The 15,875-nt window shown below is 42.0% G+C and overlaps 1 protein-coding gene across 1 annotated transcript; it reads right to left on the bottom strand.

Annotated features, from left to right (window-relative positions):
- Nucleotides 1-1,662: 1,662 nt before the first annotated feature.
- On the bottom strand, nt 1,663-9,368 carry LOC123445307 (phosphatidylinositol transfer protein PDR16-like). Its single transcript, XM_045122268.1, has 4 exons — nt 8,994-9,368; nt 2,628-2,895; nt 2,098-2,351; nt 1,663-1,970 (listed from the first exon to the last, which is right to left on the bottom strand). The coding sequence occupies exons 1-4, from the start codon at nt 9,093-9,095 to the stop codon at nt 1,854-1,856; spliced, it is 741 nt and encodes a 246-aa protein (XP_044978203.1). The 5' UTR covers nt 9,096-9,368; the 3' UTR covers nt 1,663-1,853.
- Nucleotides 9,369-15,875: the final 6,507 nt, after the last annotated feature.

Genomic DNA, 15,875 nt, shown 5'->3' with positions numbered 1-15,875 from the left:
CGGGTTAGGGCTCCATCCTAGGTGTAATTGTGCATGGTAATTTTTTTTGTTCAGTGGCACGTTTCCTTGTGATGCTCGCACCTGATCCGCGACATCCGCCTTATCCACGATGCCCTCTAAACGGATCTGGAGCATGGTGGGTTCTAACTTCTAACTGCGATTCTGTTTTGTCCTAGGGGTCAGGATGGGAGGGGTGACCGAAAAAAAGTCTAAAGGCATGTACATTAGATTAGCTGGCATCTGTCTATAATAGGCCTCCATGTCATGTGAAGATAGATCTGTAGACAGATTCTACAATGGGGGTGTCTTTTCGAAAGAAGACTGTTGGAGCATGATTTTTATTTGGGGATTAGATATTAGTGACGACCACCCGTACAATGGTAAAATAGCTGTCGATAGGCAACGAACTGGCTAATCGATCATCTGCAGATTTACCGAGTGTATGTTCCTTTTATGGTGTTTTCTTTCCTTCACCTTATTTAAAATCCTTGTTGTCATTCCTCCCAGACAGCTGATTGTACAATGTTGTACACGTCCTAAGGCCGACAGTGTTGACCATGATGACGGCGATGCCTGTGGGCACCATCCCCTATCTATACGTGTCGTCAAGGTAATCCCCCTTCCCCATTTTTCTACCTTGCTCGCGTACCACTTAAAATCAAAAAACCCTACAGATTGAGCAGTAAATACATTGCGGGCGTCGTAACCTCCCTTGGGAGGCCGACTTCAATGAGTTTGAGGTGGATGCGTGCTTGGTCTAATTGGTGGGCGGATTACAACGATATGGTTGGGGCCCAATTCTGGTGTTTGTGTTTGACGAGGCTTGTTTTCTTTGCTCTTTTTGTAGTTGCTCACTGGGCAGTTCTTTCCAAGAGGCAAGGGCAGTTGCTTTTGTGGACGTGTTAGGAGGGGATACTCAATTGTGGCAGCACATTATGTCTGGCGTGAGATCGACACTCTTCCTTTCGTGTGGACAAGGTGTTGCTAGTCAACTATAGCATCCCATCTTCGTCAACAACAACTTGGACGTGCAATTGCTTCTCTGTGCATCCAAATCAATGGTTAGTGATAAAACTTCTCTTACGACGAGCTTGGCATATAGAATGGTGGTCGTGCTCAAGTTGGTTTTACCGATGGCCATGGTGTCAGTATACACTATAGTTATTGGGTGATCGTCTCCATTTTTCGATGGATCGACGCCCTTTGTGCGAGGGTGAGCGGGCAGGAGCCCTCTTATGAGATGGAAGAAGCTCGTCATCTCGAGCCGATGAAGTAGGCGACGGCGTTTCTTCATGTGTTGGTTGTTTCTTTGTTTCGTGATCCATCTTTTGCCTTTGTGAGGTGACCTCTTTGGGGAGGAGGGCTTTATCAACTTCAAGCTGGACCCGTGTCTTAGCAAAAATATACTCCCTTCGTTCGGAATTACTTGTCGCAAAAATGGATAGAAATGAATGTATCTAGAACTAAAATACATCTAGATACATCGATTCTTCGGACAAGTATTTCCGGACAGAGGGAGTATATTTTTGCTTGCTGTCCGGACGAAGCTTGTTGGCTGTTTGCACAGCAATTCGGATCTTTTAGCCGTCTCGTATGTTGCTTTGTAACTTGGTGGTTGTTCAATTGTCCAAATCCTGGCCGCGATGATTTGTTAATACGGAGTTGGGTTCGTAAAGAGTCTTCGTGTTCTAAAAAATGGTTTTGATCAGAAATTATCCTACAGTATAAAGCAAGGAGTGACGGTGCGAGAGCTAGCAGCGCATCTCTCCCCCCAATCACATTTACATCTACAAGAGACCGATGTTTGTCTCGGTACTAAGCACGTCGATCGATCCATCGATCGCCGTAGCTAGCTAGTCGTCGGTGAGGGGGGCAATGGGCAGCTTCCCGCCGTACATCTCCGGCACCTGGCTCTCGTCCATCTCCCGCCGCAGCGTCTCCTCCAGGTTCTTGTCATCCACGAACACGAACTGCACACGCGAGCCAACGGTTAAGCAAGGAGAGCCCCTCTCTCTCTCAAAAAAAAAACATTTAAGCAAGGAGAAAAACATTTCATGTCCTTATTATTTTTTGCTAGCAAGAGAGAGATGAACGCACCTTGTCCCTGGTGTTGGTGTCGATGAAAGGGTACACCATCTTCCAGGCCTTCATGAAGATGTAGGGCACGTGGACCATGAGCGCCTTGCCCAGCCGCTCCGGGTAGTAGCCCTGCATGATCTCGATGGCCGCGATGTACGCGCGCACGTCCGAGTTTGCGTAACCCCACCCCTTGAGGTCCACGATGCACATGAACTTGTCCTGCCCCCGCGGGATCCTCGCACTGATCCTGTCCAGCAGGTACACAACAAGCCCTGCAAAAAAAAAAAGACGAGAATGCATGATGATCAAAGTTTCATTGCACTAGCAGACAGTAGTTCGGGATGATCATCTACTCCCTCCGTTTTTAAATATAAGTCTTTTAGAGGTTTCACTAGTGGACTATATACGAAGCAAAATGAGTAAATCTATATTATAAAATATATATGTCTATATATATCCGTATGTAGTCCTTTAATGAAACCTCTTAAAAGACTTATATTTAGGAACGGAGGGAGTAGAATCTATAGCATGTGCATGCATGCACGCACGCTTGTGCTCGGCCATGTCGCGGTCGGCGGAGAAGTGCTTGGCGGGGAAGACGAGCAGGACGGGGCGGCCGGCGCGGTCGACGCCGCCCATGCGGGCCTTGTCCTGCGACAGCTCCGTCCGCACCAGATCGGCCGGCATCACGCCGCCCACGCCGCCCGGCACGGCCTCCCGCCTCCACGCCACGTACTTGAGCAGCATGGCCGAGGCCTTGCACACGTCGTGGTCGCGCGCGCGCAGGAACCTCCGCAGCGTCATGTTGTCCACCTCCTGCAGTGCAGCACCAACATTACTTGCTTCCACGGGTTTGCCATTCTAAAGCAGCTGTCAGGCCTACCTTAGTCTTGAACTGTTTTACTCCGTCTGTCTAAGATTTAACACTGAACTTTTAAACCGTCTAAGATTCAACTCTGAACTATAAAAAACGGCGGAGTAGGCCTGGTTCTAACCCCATTGAACGGCCATCATTCAAGTCAACATCCACGTAAGCAACCCCACTTAAATTACATTTCAGCCCATTTCTTTAAACAAAATTTTGCTAAAAATGAAATAGTCCAGCATTTTTTTTGTGAAATCAACACCAATACAGTGACCATTCAAAGTTCTCACATTTTCGCCTAACAGATATAGTAACACACTTATATTACATCTCCAGTCTCTTTTTTGGTCAAATTTTGCGGGAATTCTTAGTTATGTTCAGCAAAAGTGTTTGAAACTTTCCCGGAATGATCACTATATTAATGTTGACTTTGTAAAAGTTTTTCAACTTTGCCAGGAGACTTTCATTGTTTTTGTTTAGTCAAAAATTTACCAAAAAGGGGCTAAAATGTAATTTAACTGTATTTTTAAATATGTACAGAAAAATGTTTGAAACTTTTTCAGAATGATCGTTATATCAATGGATGTCAGGGCATCAGCCTCAAAAGGCCGTGTTGGTGGAGCATGCAGGGCACATTGGAGCGTTGGTGGTGGTCCCAGGTACCTTCTGTCCTTCAATGGTCGATTGTTTTGGATGTCACGGGTTTCTTGAGGCACACCTCATCACCTACGATGTTTGGGCGACCCATCCCTGCTGTGCTCATAGCGGTGTGGTTTCTCTCCCCTGCATGGTCGATGGTATTAGCGGTGTGGCGCCGCGATGCCTTCTGGTTCATTGGTTTGTCAGTGTGTATGGTGGTGCGTGTGTCTTGAATTCCTTTGCTTTGGCGACTCGTGAGGGACTTTGTTCCTTTTGTATCTGGTTTTGGACTGGTTTTCTGCTGAACAACTTTCTTCTTTATTAAATGTAGGAACCCTGAAAATTTGATTAATGAATGTCTAGTTTCCTGCCCTTCTCGTGTGTAATTCGAAAAAATATATGATGATTTTTCAGAAGTTTTCCAGCTCTTTTTTACACTTCCATTTTTTGGTCAAAATTTCACAAAAAAGGGACTGAAAAAACAATTTAAGTGTATTATAAAATTTGTTTGGGAAAATCTGTGAAACTTCCTAGAATGATCAATGAATTAGTGTTAATTTTACAGAATAGTTTCATTTTATCTGCACACATTTATTTTTTGGGTCAAAATTTGATCAAAAAGGGGCTGAAAATGCAATTTAAGTGTATTTTAAAATATTTTTGGAAACGAAACTTCCTAGAATGATAAATTAATTAGTGTTGATTTTACAGAATAGTTTCATTTTTTTATGCACAAATTTATTTTTGGGTCAAAATTTGATCAATAAGGGGCTAAAAATGTAATTCAAGTGTATTTTTTTAATATGTTTGGCAAACAAATTGTGGAAGTTTCCTAGAATCATCACTGTATTTTTTTTTATTTTTACACTATCAGAAAACTAGACAATTTCATTTTTTGTCAAAATTTAATCTAAAGGAGTGGCCAGTCAACAGATCAAAACCAGGCCTACTCAACTAAAACCAGACTGAGCAGAGGGGACGGGTTATTGTTAGCCAACTTTGATAGTTTAGGGTTGAATATAGGGAAGTACTTGGGTTCATCCGGGGATCGCAGGCGAGCGTCTGCCGCCTCGTTCGTGCGACACATGTCATGCGTGGACTCACCTAAGATTATCTTGTTTAGTTTCGCAACTAAGCCCTTGTTGGAGTTTGCCCTTCGCAACAAATCGTATGTTACAGGATATGGGTCTCCTTCCAAGCTCTTTTTTTTGTACGATGGGCTACCTCTAATTTCTGCAACATCATTCATGTTGCAAAAGTCCTTTCCCAACATCATCTATGTTGCAAAAAAATGAAGACAGAAAAAAAATCTACAACATAATCTCTCTTGAATATTTCTGCAACATGAGCTTTGTTGCAAATGCTTCTGCAACACTGACTTTGTTACAACGAGGACGTGGCTAGGCCGTTGAATGTACCAGATGTAATGGTTGTTGAGGTGGTGGATCTTTTCAGATTATTCATCGGCGAACGCGTAGCGTTCCACTTAAATATATGCCTACTTTTTTTTTTACTAATAAAGGGAGATGTGTTTCTTTAAATTTTTGGTCCGTTCACTGTATAGCTTCTCAGGTGGTACCAAATTCTTGACCCGTCCACGCATGAATAAATTTTTGGCCTAGGCCACCAAACAGTGTAGTCAAGGGATTTGTTTCACGTCTTTCTTTTTTCCTTTGGTTGGGCCATAGCGAGTCCCCTACGTGGGCCAATAGGCCTCCTATGCATCTTCCTTTTTCTTCAATTGGGCCAAAAATAACGAATAAATGCATAAAAATATATTTGTTGAAACTCACGCTCCGAGTAGGGCGACTGCAATTACATAATGCACGTTGCGTTGCGTTCGGTCTAAAAAAATCACCAAATCAACAAGTTGGCTCTTTCTATTGTCATTAAATTAGCAAACATGCCTGTGCGTTGCAATGGAAGAATTTTTTTTTACTTCACATACACGCTCTTGAGATATAAGTAAGTCTGTTGAAATCTTGGACAATGCCACATGAGAAACAACATGATAACCAGTGTTGCGCAAAAACAAAAAAATGTGATAATTTTTTAAGTGCACTTAAGGTTTTTCCAGTTTATTAGATAATAAAAATATCTACGACGTCGCAGGTATCTCTTTACACATTTCCTCACTGATGCACATATTTGCATTATGATGAAAGTAACAAAGTATGTTTTATTTTACTAATGATAGCATATGCATAAGCGTATTATTTTTGTCTTGCTGATATATTTGTTTGCATTTGTAGTCCAAATGAAGTTTTAGTTTGTTTGCAAACAAATTAGACAGCTTCTTCGAGAACAATCAATTTGTAAGAACATGCATACCAAATGTCTTATGTTGCAATGCACGGGCATCTTTGGTAATTTTAAAAAAATCATTACAAAAACAATTTAAAACAATATGAAAATCAAAGTTAAGCCATTGGTCTACGAAAAGCTTGCATCAGCAACATTGTACATTTTTTATACATCAGAAATTTTTTCTATATACACGTTTAATATTTTCCAATTTCATGGTTAACATTTTTTAAAACATATATAGTTTTGATATCTAATTTTTTATACACATTTTACATTTTTTGTATATATCAGAAACATTTTTTATATACACGTTTGACATTCTCCAAATACATAATTAACATTTTAGAAAACTTATATTTGTTATGTCTACTTTGTTCCATACACATTGTATATTTTGGTATACATTTTTATTATAGATCAAAAACATTTTATATGCACATTAAAATAAAATAATTGCATGATCCACATTTTTCAAAAAATAAACGAAAGTTATATTATTTTATCATATATACTGTACTCTCTTATATAATAGATTTTTTTATTCAAGTTTGGCATTTCTTTAATGCATGATTATTTATGTTTCATAGTTTGCATATAGAGGATTTTTTAATTAATATATTAAGAGTATTTTAAAAAATATTCAGACTATATCTAAACAAAGTCAAAAGATAAAAACAAAGTAGAGATAGTCCATAAAAAAATCAGAGATAGAAAAGTAGACAAAAGCAGTGCTGGAGGCCACACTGGGCCGGCCCATCAGGCAGCCACCCGCCGGCACAAAATACAGAAAAGTGGATGAAAAAAAGGCCCAACCAGTTGGACCAACCGCACATGTGATCATTTGGGGTGTATTTGGTTGGAGAACCAACTGTCATGGAATGGAATGGTTCCATTCCAGAGGAACGGGTCGGTTCCGTTCCTGTGTTTGGTACGACCAAAAAAGTGGAACGGGATGGTTCCGTTCGAGTGTTTGGTTGGGAGGCATGGAATGAAAAATGGAAGGGAGAGGGCCGGCGGCGACGCAGCAGAGAGGAAGGGAGAGGGCCGGCGGCGTGGCGCGGCAGCAGAGAGGGAGGGGGCCGGCGGCGCGGCGACGCAACAGAGAGGGAGGGAGGGGGCCGGCGGCGCGGCGCGGCAGCAGAGAGGGAGGGGGCCGAGGGCGCGGCGGCCCGGCGATGGCGCGCGCGGCGGCGAGTCCGGGTCGCGCACCCGCGCAGCGCGGCGGCGACGAGCCTGGGCACGAGCGGCGCCACGGCGTCGCGCGGGTGGGCAGCGACGAGCAGCGCGAGCAGGCGCAGCGAGTGGCGCCGCAGCGGCGCCTTGTCCGTGGGAGACGGCGGCGAGGAAGACGGGCAGCTCGAGCGGCGCAGCTGGGGAAGGAGGAGACGAGGTGCGCGAGACGAGCCGTTCCGTGTGATTCCGTCAATTTCGTGGTACTAGCACGTTCCGGATCCGAGTGGAATATTCCCTAAAGTGGAATGAGTGGGTTCTGTTCCAGTTGGTAAACCAAACGCAGGAACGAGGACTAGGAACGGGTCCGACCCGTGACATTCCAGCCGATGACAGCAACCAAACACACCCTTGAGGGACCGACGCCTATTGAATCAAACGAACGACCGATTTGAAAAGATAGGGAAAACGAATCAGTTTTTCCACTTATCGGTAGCATAGGCGGGTAATTCCAACGAAATTTACAGACAAATTTAACGACAGACGACCAGAAGCAATATTTACTTTTATATTATTATTATTATTATTACGAGGACTAGGAACGGGTCCGACCCGTGACATTCCAGCCGATGACAGCAACCAAACACACCCTTGAGGGACCGACGCCTATTGAATCAAACGAACGACCGATTTGAAAAGATAGGGAAAACGAATCAGTTTTTCCACTTATCGGTAGCATAGGCGGGTAATTCCAACGAAATTTACAGACAAATTTAACGACAGACGACCAGAAGCAATATTTACTTTTATATTATTATTATTATTATTATTATTATTATTAGGTAGAGATAGTACCATCTCGCCCCATCAGAAAAAAATAACCACCGATTTATATATGTCATGGAGTTACCTGTTATATACACCCTTCGTAAAGAAATATAAAAGTAATTAGATCACTAAAGTAGTAATTTAAGCGCTTTTATATTTGTTTATGGGGTAGTACTCAATTCAATAAGTTGGCTTAGGAATCAATAAGCGGATGATGAGGATGAGGACATGGGCATTTGTTCCGGTCTTAAACATATGAAAGAGTTCATATTGTAATATGGATTTCTCTCAAAGTTTAAACTGCATGTAACTCAGCCACTCATCCCCAGCTAATTTATCCTGGTTTAGTTTAGCTAGATCCATCGTGGTCACTTGGTCTGATCGATAAAGGCTCGATTACCCTTTTTTTCGTGGTCGAGCATATTCCGTTGTGATAGAAAATTACAAGCGCCATGCTTCACGTGGCCTGGCAGTTGTGAAGTGGTACACACCCTGTTCATATCCATTTTTTACCGGTAGTATATATGATCAGTCAACGATATTGATCAGTTTGTTAACTTCAAGCCCATCAGCTAGCTTAGTTTAGTTTATCCATGCCATGATATCAGCGATCCCAACAGGCAATTATGCTACTATTCCCTTCGTTCGTAAATATAAGTTTTTTTTTAAAGATTTTATTAAAGGACTATATACGAATATATATATAAACATATGTTTAGAATGTATATTCATTTATTTTGTTTCGTATCTAGTCTCCTAATAAAATATTTTTAAAAACTTATATTTAAAAACGGAGCGAGTAGATACCACTATATTTAGCAGTACATGTTACCACTATTTATCTGGTAGAGGGGGGGGGGGCAAGTTGCAACTAATTATTTAACAGCACTTCTGTAGTAAGCATTGTAGCAGTACACTAGACCGAGGGAACATGAAAGTGACCGGTCACGAGGAACAAGAACAGTTGCACACTATTGTCCGTGCACCTATTGTGCATCATCTCCAGTAAAGTAAGATAAGATAGCAGAGATATCCTCTGGTCAAGCAGAGCATCAAAGAAAAGAAGAAGGATTGATCGACGAACTAGCGATTACGTGATGCGTACCTTAACATGCGGGTCCTGGGCCTCCGCCATGGCCTTCAGCTCGGCGACCTTGAGCCACTCCCCTTCCCCTGCGTCCCCTCCTTCTCCAACGCTGCTCGCCATGGATGATGGATCTCCCTCTTCAACGAGAGGCAGGTTGGGATGGAACCTACTGGCAAGGTGAGTGATCACGCTTGGAGCGCGGAGGAGGGGGATAGAGAGGGAGGGAGGCGAATAGTAGTGGTATCCACGAGCTTGTGTAGATGTTATCGGAGGGAGACCGGTGGGGATATTGGGAGCGAGAGGTGTGCAGCGCAGGGATTCTTCGTTTCTTCGGCTTGTCCTCTCGCGGGCTAAATTTGTTTTCTTGCGTTTTTTTCTCTTCCATTGGCCATCACTCGGCAATCGCGATAGCTGTGGTATGTGACTAGTGGTTGAGGCCCCACCGTGTGGCACCGCTTGAAGCGTGCATGTGCGGAGCTAGATAGATGGCATTTTCATCCCTTTTTTGAGACTCTGGTACATGAAAATATTGTATTCATGTGACAAGCTGAACTTTGATTCCAGTTCAAGCTAAGCAATGTAGCAGCGGTTACATGACCAGTAGAAATGCATTACTGGCAACGTACATTCATAAAATAAGTCAGAAATATTATTACACAGAAGCAACATATATTACACAAAAGCAGCAATCTTATAGTCTAGATGACCGCTGTCATGGTTAGTATGTCTGCAGGCGATGATGAACAGTGAGAGACTAAATTTTCTTCACTCAACCATCCACAAAATGAAATTATATGGTGATGATGATAGATGGTAACCACCGGATATAACAGAGGCCTAACAAGAAGCGAAGACTCCTCGACTAAAATTCTGAATCATACAAGAGAATCATAGCAAGCCTATGATCTGAACTCAGCCCAAGAGTGCTTTGCTCCTTCTTTCTCCGAGTTACAAACTGCAGTAGTCAGAAGTTCCTGCATTTGCAAATTACCTAACAAAGGTACACACACATCTAAAAATAAAAATTGCATGCACCATAATGGGAACTGGTGTAAAACTAAACAATCACATATAATGTAAACAGATCGACACATCATATCGGGGCCGGGCCAGCGAAATTCGACACCCGGTGCGAAACTGTGAAATGGGCCCTACCTCGCTAAAAAAAACTATATAAATATAACTATAATATAACGTAAATATCATAATATCTTACGGAGTAATGAAAAAATATCAAGAATCATACCTATTCTTGGTTGTAAAGTCTTTACTTAAATAACATCATTCTTTTAGTGTTCCTTGAAATAAAATCTTCAATAATATCCTCATAATCAATCTTCTCCAATACTTCACTCTCAAGTGCTATTATGGCCAAATCAGTAAGTCGTTGTTGTGTCATGGTAGTACGCATATAAAGACTTCAATAGCTTCAATTTTGAAAAGCCCCGTTCCGCTGATGCAACAGTCACATGGATGGTCAAAAGAACTCTATATGCAATACTTGCGTTGGGAAAACAATCGTGCGGCTTCAAGAACTTTAAAATTTCCACGGGGCCAATATTTTCTTTTGGTATGAAATTTTGAAGAAACATCAACTCCCCATACAGTTCATTGGCATCAATGTCAGATTTTCCATCATTTCTAAGAGCAACCTCGAGATTATCACAAAAAGTTTTCAAACTCTTCTTATCCAAGGACTGCAATGTTTCGGAGGTAAATAAGAAACCAAATATTTTCTGATAACCTTGGTATTGTTCAAATCTTCTTGTGAGTGAGCTAATTGCTTGATCAACAATACTTACAAAATAGTTTACTCTGAATGATTCTTCTGCAGACTGTGTGGCAATGTTTGTGTCATCTGGGTTCTCATCAAAATGTCACTTTCTTTTAATTTCCGTCTTTTACGAAATGTTGTACCAATATCCATCTCAAGTGCAATTCCTTTGGCCGTCTCCAATGCTTCTAAAAAACCAGTTTCCCGATACCCCTTGAAGAAAGTAATCGGTCCTTGCACTTTCTCAATAGCAACATCAATAAGCATATCCTTTGCTTGCAAATGTTTGTTTACTAAATTAATAGCATACAATACCTCATACCAAATGACTATTGCCCCTATAAGTTCGTAGTCTCCAAGTTCATTATTTGTCAAACCTTTAGCCTCACTGCTCATTTTTATGTCATTATCTGTCTCGAATACCTGAAATAAAAAAATGGTATACTTGGAGATATCTAAAAGAGTTGCATCATTATGATATGAGAAAATTGGGTACCTGAAGTAGGGCCTCCTGAATGTCTGCACATTGAAGTCGAATAGCTTTAACAGTGTCAATACGACTCTTCCAACGTGTAGCTGACACCGACTTGAGAGCTAATCCAGTGATGTTCTTCTTTAGAATATGCCACTTCTTAGTAGAATTAGCAAAAACAATATATATGCGTTGAATAATTCTGAAAAAGTCTTTAGCTTTACCACAAGTCTTAGCCATATCATAAAGTGTGAGATTAAGGCTATGACAACAACAAGCAAAATAGAAAGCGGTAGGATTTACATTCAAAAGTCTCCTTTGGACTCCATGATGTGTTCCTTTCATATTTGACCCGTTATCATAACCTTGTCCCACACATCATCTATATCAAGATCAAGAAGCTTTAGTTCATTCTCTAGCACTTCAAACAGTCTTTGCCCAGTCGTACTATTTACATCTAAAAATCCTAAAAATGATTCCTCTATGCAAACATGACTTGAAGATGAATCCACATATCTTATGATTATAGATATTTGTTCTTGATGACTGCATCAGGGGTACAACCAAGTATGACTCATAAATATTTTGTACTCTTTATTTTCATAACAATCTCGGACTTAATAGCAGAAGCAAGCAAATGTATCAACTCATTCTGAATCTTATGATGAAGATAATGTGCATGGGTTTCTTCATTTGTAATACGACGAACATGCTCCTGAATAACCGGATCAAATTCAGCCAACATCTCAACCAAACCCAAGAAATTTCCATTGCTATGTCCGTACAATTTGCTATTGGTACCATGAAATGATAGATTATGCTTGGAAAGAAATTTTACAATGCAAGCAATTCTGAACAAAACTTTTCTCCAGCGGTCTTTTTCACTCTCAAGTTGTCGCTGGGCGGCTTTATCAATAGTTTGATGCGTTTGCAATCTACTACGCAAGTCATGAAAAGGGTCGAGATGGACCTAGAGGGGGGGTGAATAGGTACAGTTCCAAATTTTAATAATTACTTAGCAATTTTAGGCAAAAGTGCGGAATATGAGTGTAGGCCTAATAATTGCTACAACAAGGAGTAAGCTATTTAGAGTGAAGTAAGGTAAGCGGTAAACAATAATCAAATACAAGTACGTAATAAGGATTAACACAAGTAGAGAGTTAGGGTTAGGAATAACCGAAACTCCAAGAGAGACAAGGATGTATCCCGATGTTCACTTCCTTGGAGGGAAGCTACGTCACCGTTAGAGGGGCGGATGCTACCACGAAGGCACACCAACGCCACGAAGGCTCACCCTATTCTCCCTTTGAGATAACTCCACGAAGGCGTTTCTCAACCACTAGTGGTAAGCCTTGAGGTGGCTTCCAAACCTTCACAAACTTTCCGGGGGAAATCACAATGGTTTGATTCCTCTCCGAAGACTCCTACCGCCTAGGAGTCTCCAACCTCCAAGAGTAACAAGATCACGGGGATTGCTCAAAACTTGCTCAAATCACAAATCACTTTGGTGGGAAGGAGGAGAGGGAGACGATCTATCTTTTGATTGGAACAACACTCAAAGGGACTCACAAATGCTCTTGGGATCTAAGATTTGGTGTAGACAAGAGTGAGTGGGAAGAAAGGTGTTCTTGGATGTGTTCTAGCTGTGTTGGACACCCTCTCACGAAGTGGGAGAGGGGTATATATAGTGGGGAGTGTAAAACAGCCGTTAGGGACACTTTAAGTCACACAGGGTCCGAACGTCCGACAGTTTACGAAAGTCCGGGCGTCCGCAAGGGGTCGGTCGTCCGAGGGCTGTAGATATGACTGGAAACACTGTGAATTGAACAGCGACCGGACGTCCGGAGAAGGCCAGAAATTCGAGTTATTCGACTCAACTTCTTCTGGTGGGAGGTTCCGGATTTCCAAAAGGGGACGGACGTCCGGCCCTCGGACGTCCGGAGGGAGCCGGAAATCCGAGTTATAGAGCTCACGTTCTTCTGGTGCAGGGCTCCGGATTTCCGAAGCTGGTCGGTCGTCCGGCCCTCGGATGTCCGGAGGGAGCCGAAAATCCGAGTTATAGAGCTCAATTTCTTCTGGTGCAGAGCTCCGGATTTCCGGAGCCTGTCGGTCGTCTGACCCTTGACCGGTCCTCGGACGTCCGGAAGGAGCCGGAAGTCCGAGGCAGTAGACCTGTTTTGAGATAGGAGCAGAGTAGAGAATATGTGGTATTGAGCAGAATAGTGAAGATGTGGTATAAGCAAGTTCATCGCAAAACCTGTGATCCCCTCTTAATAGTGCGGGATCCCAATACTCAAGAATAGTAAACTCAAAAGGATAGTCTACATCATCTTTTATCAATCCCGAGCCTTCTTGACATATAAATTCCGATCTTCTCAGACCACCTTTGGCACATAATTCTCAATCTACTAAAGTATTTGCCATCCTGAGATACACTCAACAAATAGGATTAGTTTCCTATGTATGTGTTGTCATTAACACCAAAAGTCGATTAGGGACATAGCATGCACTTTCAACTCATACCAAGTGGTCATATTTAAAACATGATCTGCACTTGTCTCATGCTCTTTGAGTCTAGTGCTAAGATGTGTCCAATCACTGTACCCCTCATTTTCCAAATTACCTTTTCGACGCCCTTTTGCAAATAATTTACAACCGAAGCAAAATACTCTATCTAGTTCCTCGGAATATACAAGCCAATCCCTATCGCAATGCTCTCCATTTGATAGAATTCTAGTGTAGAATAGTGCAGGAAACCTTCTTTTATATATATATCCTTTCGACCTTTCTTAAAATTAGCCAGATTCATGTTCATGAATGATAAAGCGAATAAATTTTAAAAACTACTCCCGAGTTTGAAAATTGTCGTGTTTCAATTAAGAAAATATCATGAATTTATAAAACGATCAAAAATTGAAAACAACTTCATGAATTAAGAAAATTAAAATAATAATATGAGATACAAAACAAGAAAAATGAAAGAAAAAGAACGAAATAAAATGAGAAACGAAAAGAATATATGAAAAAAAGAAACACAAAATACTCGATGGGAAGCATAATGGGCCAGCCATATAACAACGCAGGGCTCGAGAGTGGGGTGGGGTGGGGCCATGGGGATTGGGGGGTATACAAATGCCGAACTCGGAACCCCTCAAAAAAAAAAAGAGGTGCGGAACTCGGATAATAATAATCGAAAAATAACCAGTCTAGATTACTTACTATGTTGTGCCATGCCGCCATGCCAAAGGGAGGCCGAAGCATGGGCAAACTCCTCTTCGAGCTTTGACAGCCTGTAGCCAAACATTCGAACACAACCACTAGGCTGAACTACGTTAGCAGGAATTATGTGGATAAACCACTCTTATTATATCGAAAAGTCTTTGGATCAACCGGTGGATCTCGCGAAAACGTCCACCACGTCGAATGCTCAACACATGTCCTGCAGAGTCACTCTGTCTCTAAAACGCCACACCTCTTCTTATCCAGTCATTCATCACAATCCTCTTCGTCCTCGACACCCACCGCCATGGCATCGCTGCCGCCGCGTTCCTCCTCGCCTTGTTCGCTACCAGGGGGCTTACACTGCGCCCATGGCCGTCGGCTGTTGCGCCGTCCGCCGCTGTGCCGACTCGCTCCGCCTCGCCCTGGGTCAGTCCTCGCTCCGAAGATACAGACCAGCACGACGGCGAAGCCCTTTGATGCGGCCCCGCGGACGGGGCTGGAGGCGGAGGCAGCAGGGACGCTCACCGAGGAGAGCTCACTCGAAGATGAGGCATCTCTTCCCCTCTTCTTTCTCTCCCTCTTCTCTAAACTTGCAACCATTCATCTCCTCTTCAGTTTTCTGTAACGCGGTTGTTGTTTCTGCAACGCGGTTGTTGTTGTAGGAGTTGGAGAAATTGTTTCTGCAACCCGTTCGTTGTTTCGAGAATTATTTCTGCAACCCGTTCGTTGTTTCAGAGATTGTTTTTGCAACACGTCCGTTGTTGCAGAAAGACGAAGGAAAAAAAGCTGCAACAAAGGGATTGTTTCTGAAACTCGACCTTTGTTTCAGAAATTAATGGGTTCAAAGTTTTTTTTGCAACAAAGCGATTGTTTCTGCAACTCGACCGCCGTTTCAGGAATCACTTGATGCCGGCTGGAGCCCCATGCGCGGATCGGATGGACGGATCAGACGGTCGTGCGAGTAGATTGGAGGACCGTCGAGGTGACAGATGTTTACTTAACATCCGCCGGTGGACGCGTAGCAGTCCCTTTATTATATACCCGAACTACTATGCATATTATTTTAGGATAAAATAAAAATGAAAGAGGAACACAGAATATGAAAAACATGAATTTGAAGAAAGTTTATAAAATTGAAAAAGGTGCGTACAAACTGGATAAATTAGTTTCCTGAATTATTTTAAAAAACTCATGAATTTGAATAAGTTCATCAATTTTAAAGAAAATTTGTCATTTTTTAGGAAAAGTTCACAAATTTGAAAAAAATCATCAATTTATAAAAAGTTCATCAATTTTTAAAAAACTTCATATATTTGGAAAAGTTCATCAATTTTTAAAAAAATGTTCATCAATTTAAAGAAAGTTAATCGATTTTTTTAAAAAGGTCAACAATTTCAAAAAAGTTCATTGATTTTATAAAAAGGTCATCGAT

Source organism: Hordeum vulgare, chromosome 3H, assembly GCF_904849725.1.
Source record: "Hordeum vulgare subsp. vulgare chromosome 3H, MorexV3_pseudomolecules_assembly, whole genome shotgun sequence".
In the NCBI taxonomy this organism is placed as follows: Eukaryota; Viridiplantae; Streptophyta; class Magnoliopsida; order Poales; family Poaceae; genus Hordeum; species Hordeum vulgare.
This window is presented reverse-complemented; position numbering and strand designations above follow the sequence as displayed.

Excerpts from the sequence above, each read along its gene's own strand:
- LOC123445307 (XM_045122268.1), bottom strand. The coding sequence starts at position 9,095 with ATGGCGAGCAGCGTTGGAGAAGGAGGGGACGCAGGGGAAGGGGAGTGG. Across the intron at positions 2,352-2,627 it reads CGACATGGCCGAGCACAAGC|GGCTTGTTGTGTACCTGCTG; the intron begins GTGCGTGCATGC and ends TTTTTTTTGCAG. Across the intron at positions 1,971-2,097 it reads ACACCAACACCAGGGACAAG|TTCGTGTTCGTGGATGACAA; the intron begins GTGCGTTCATCT and ends TCGCGTGTGCAG.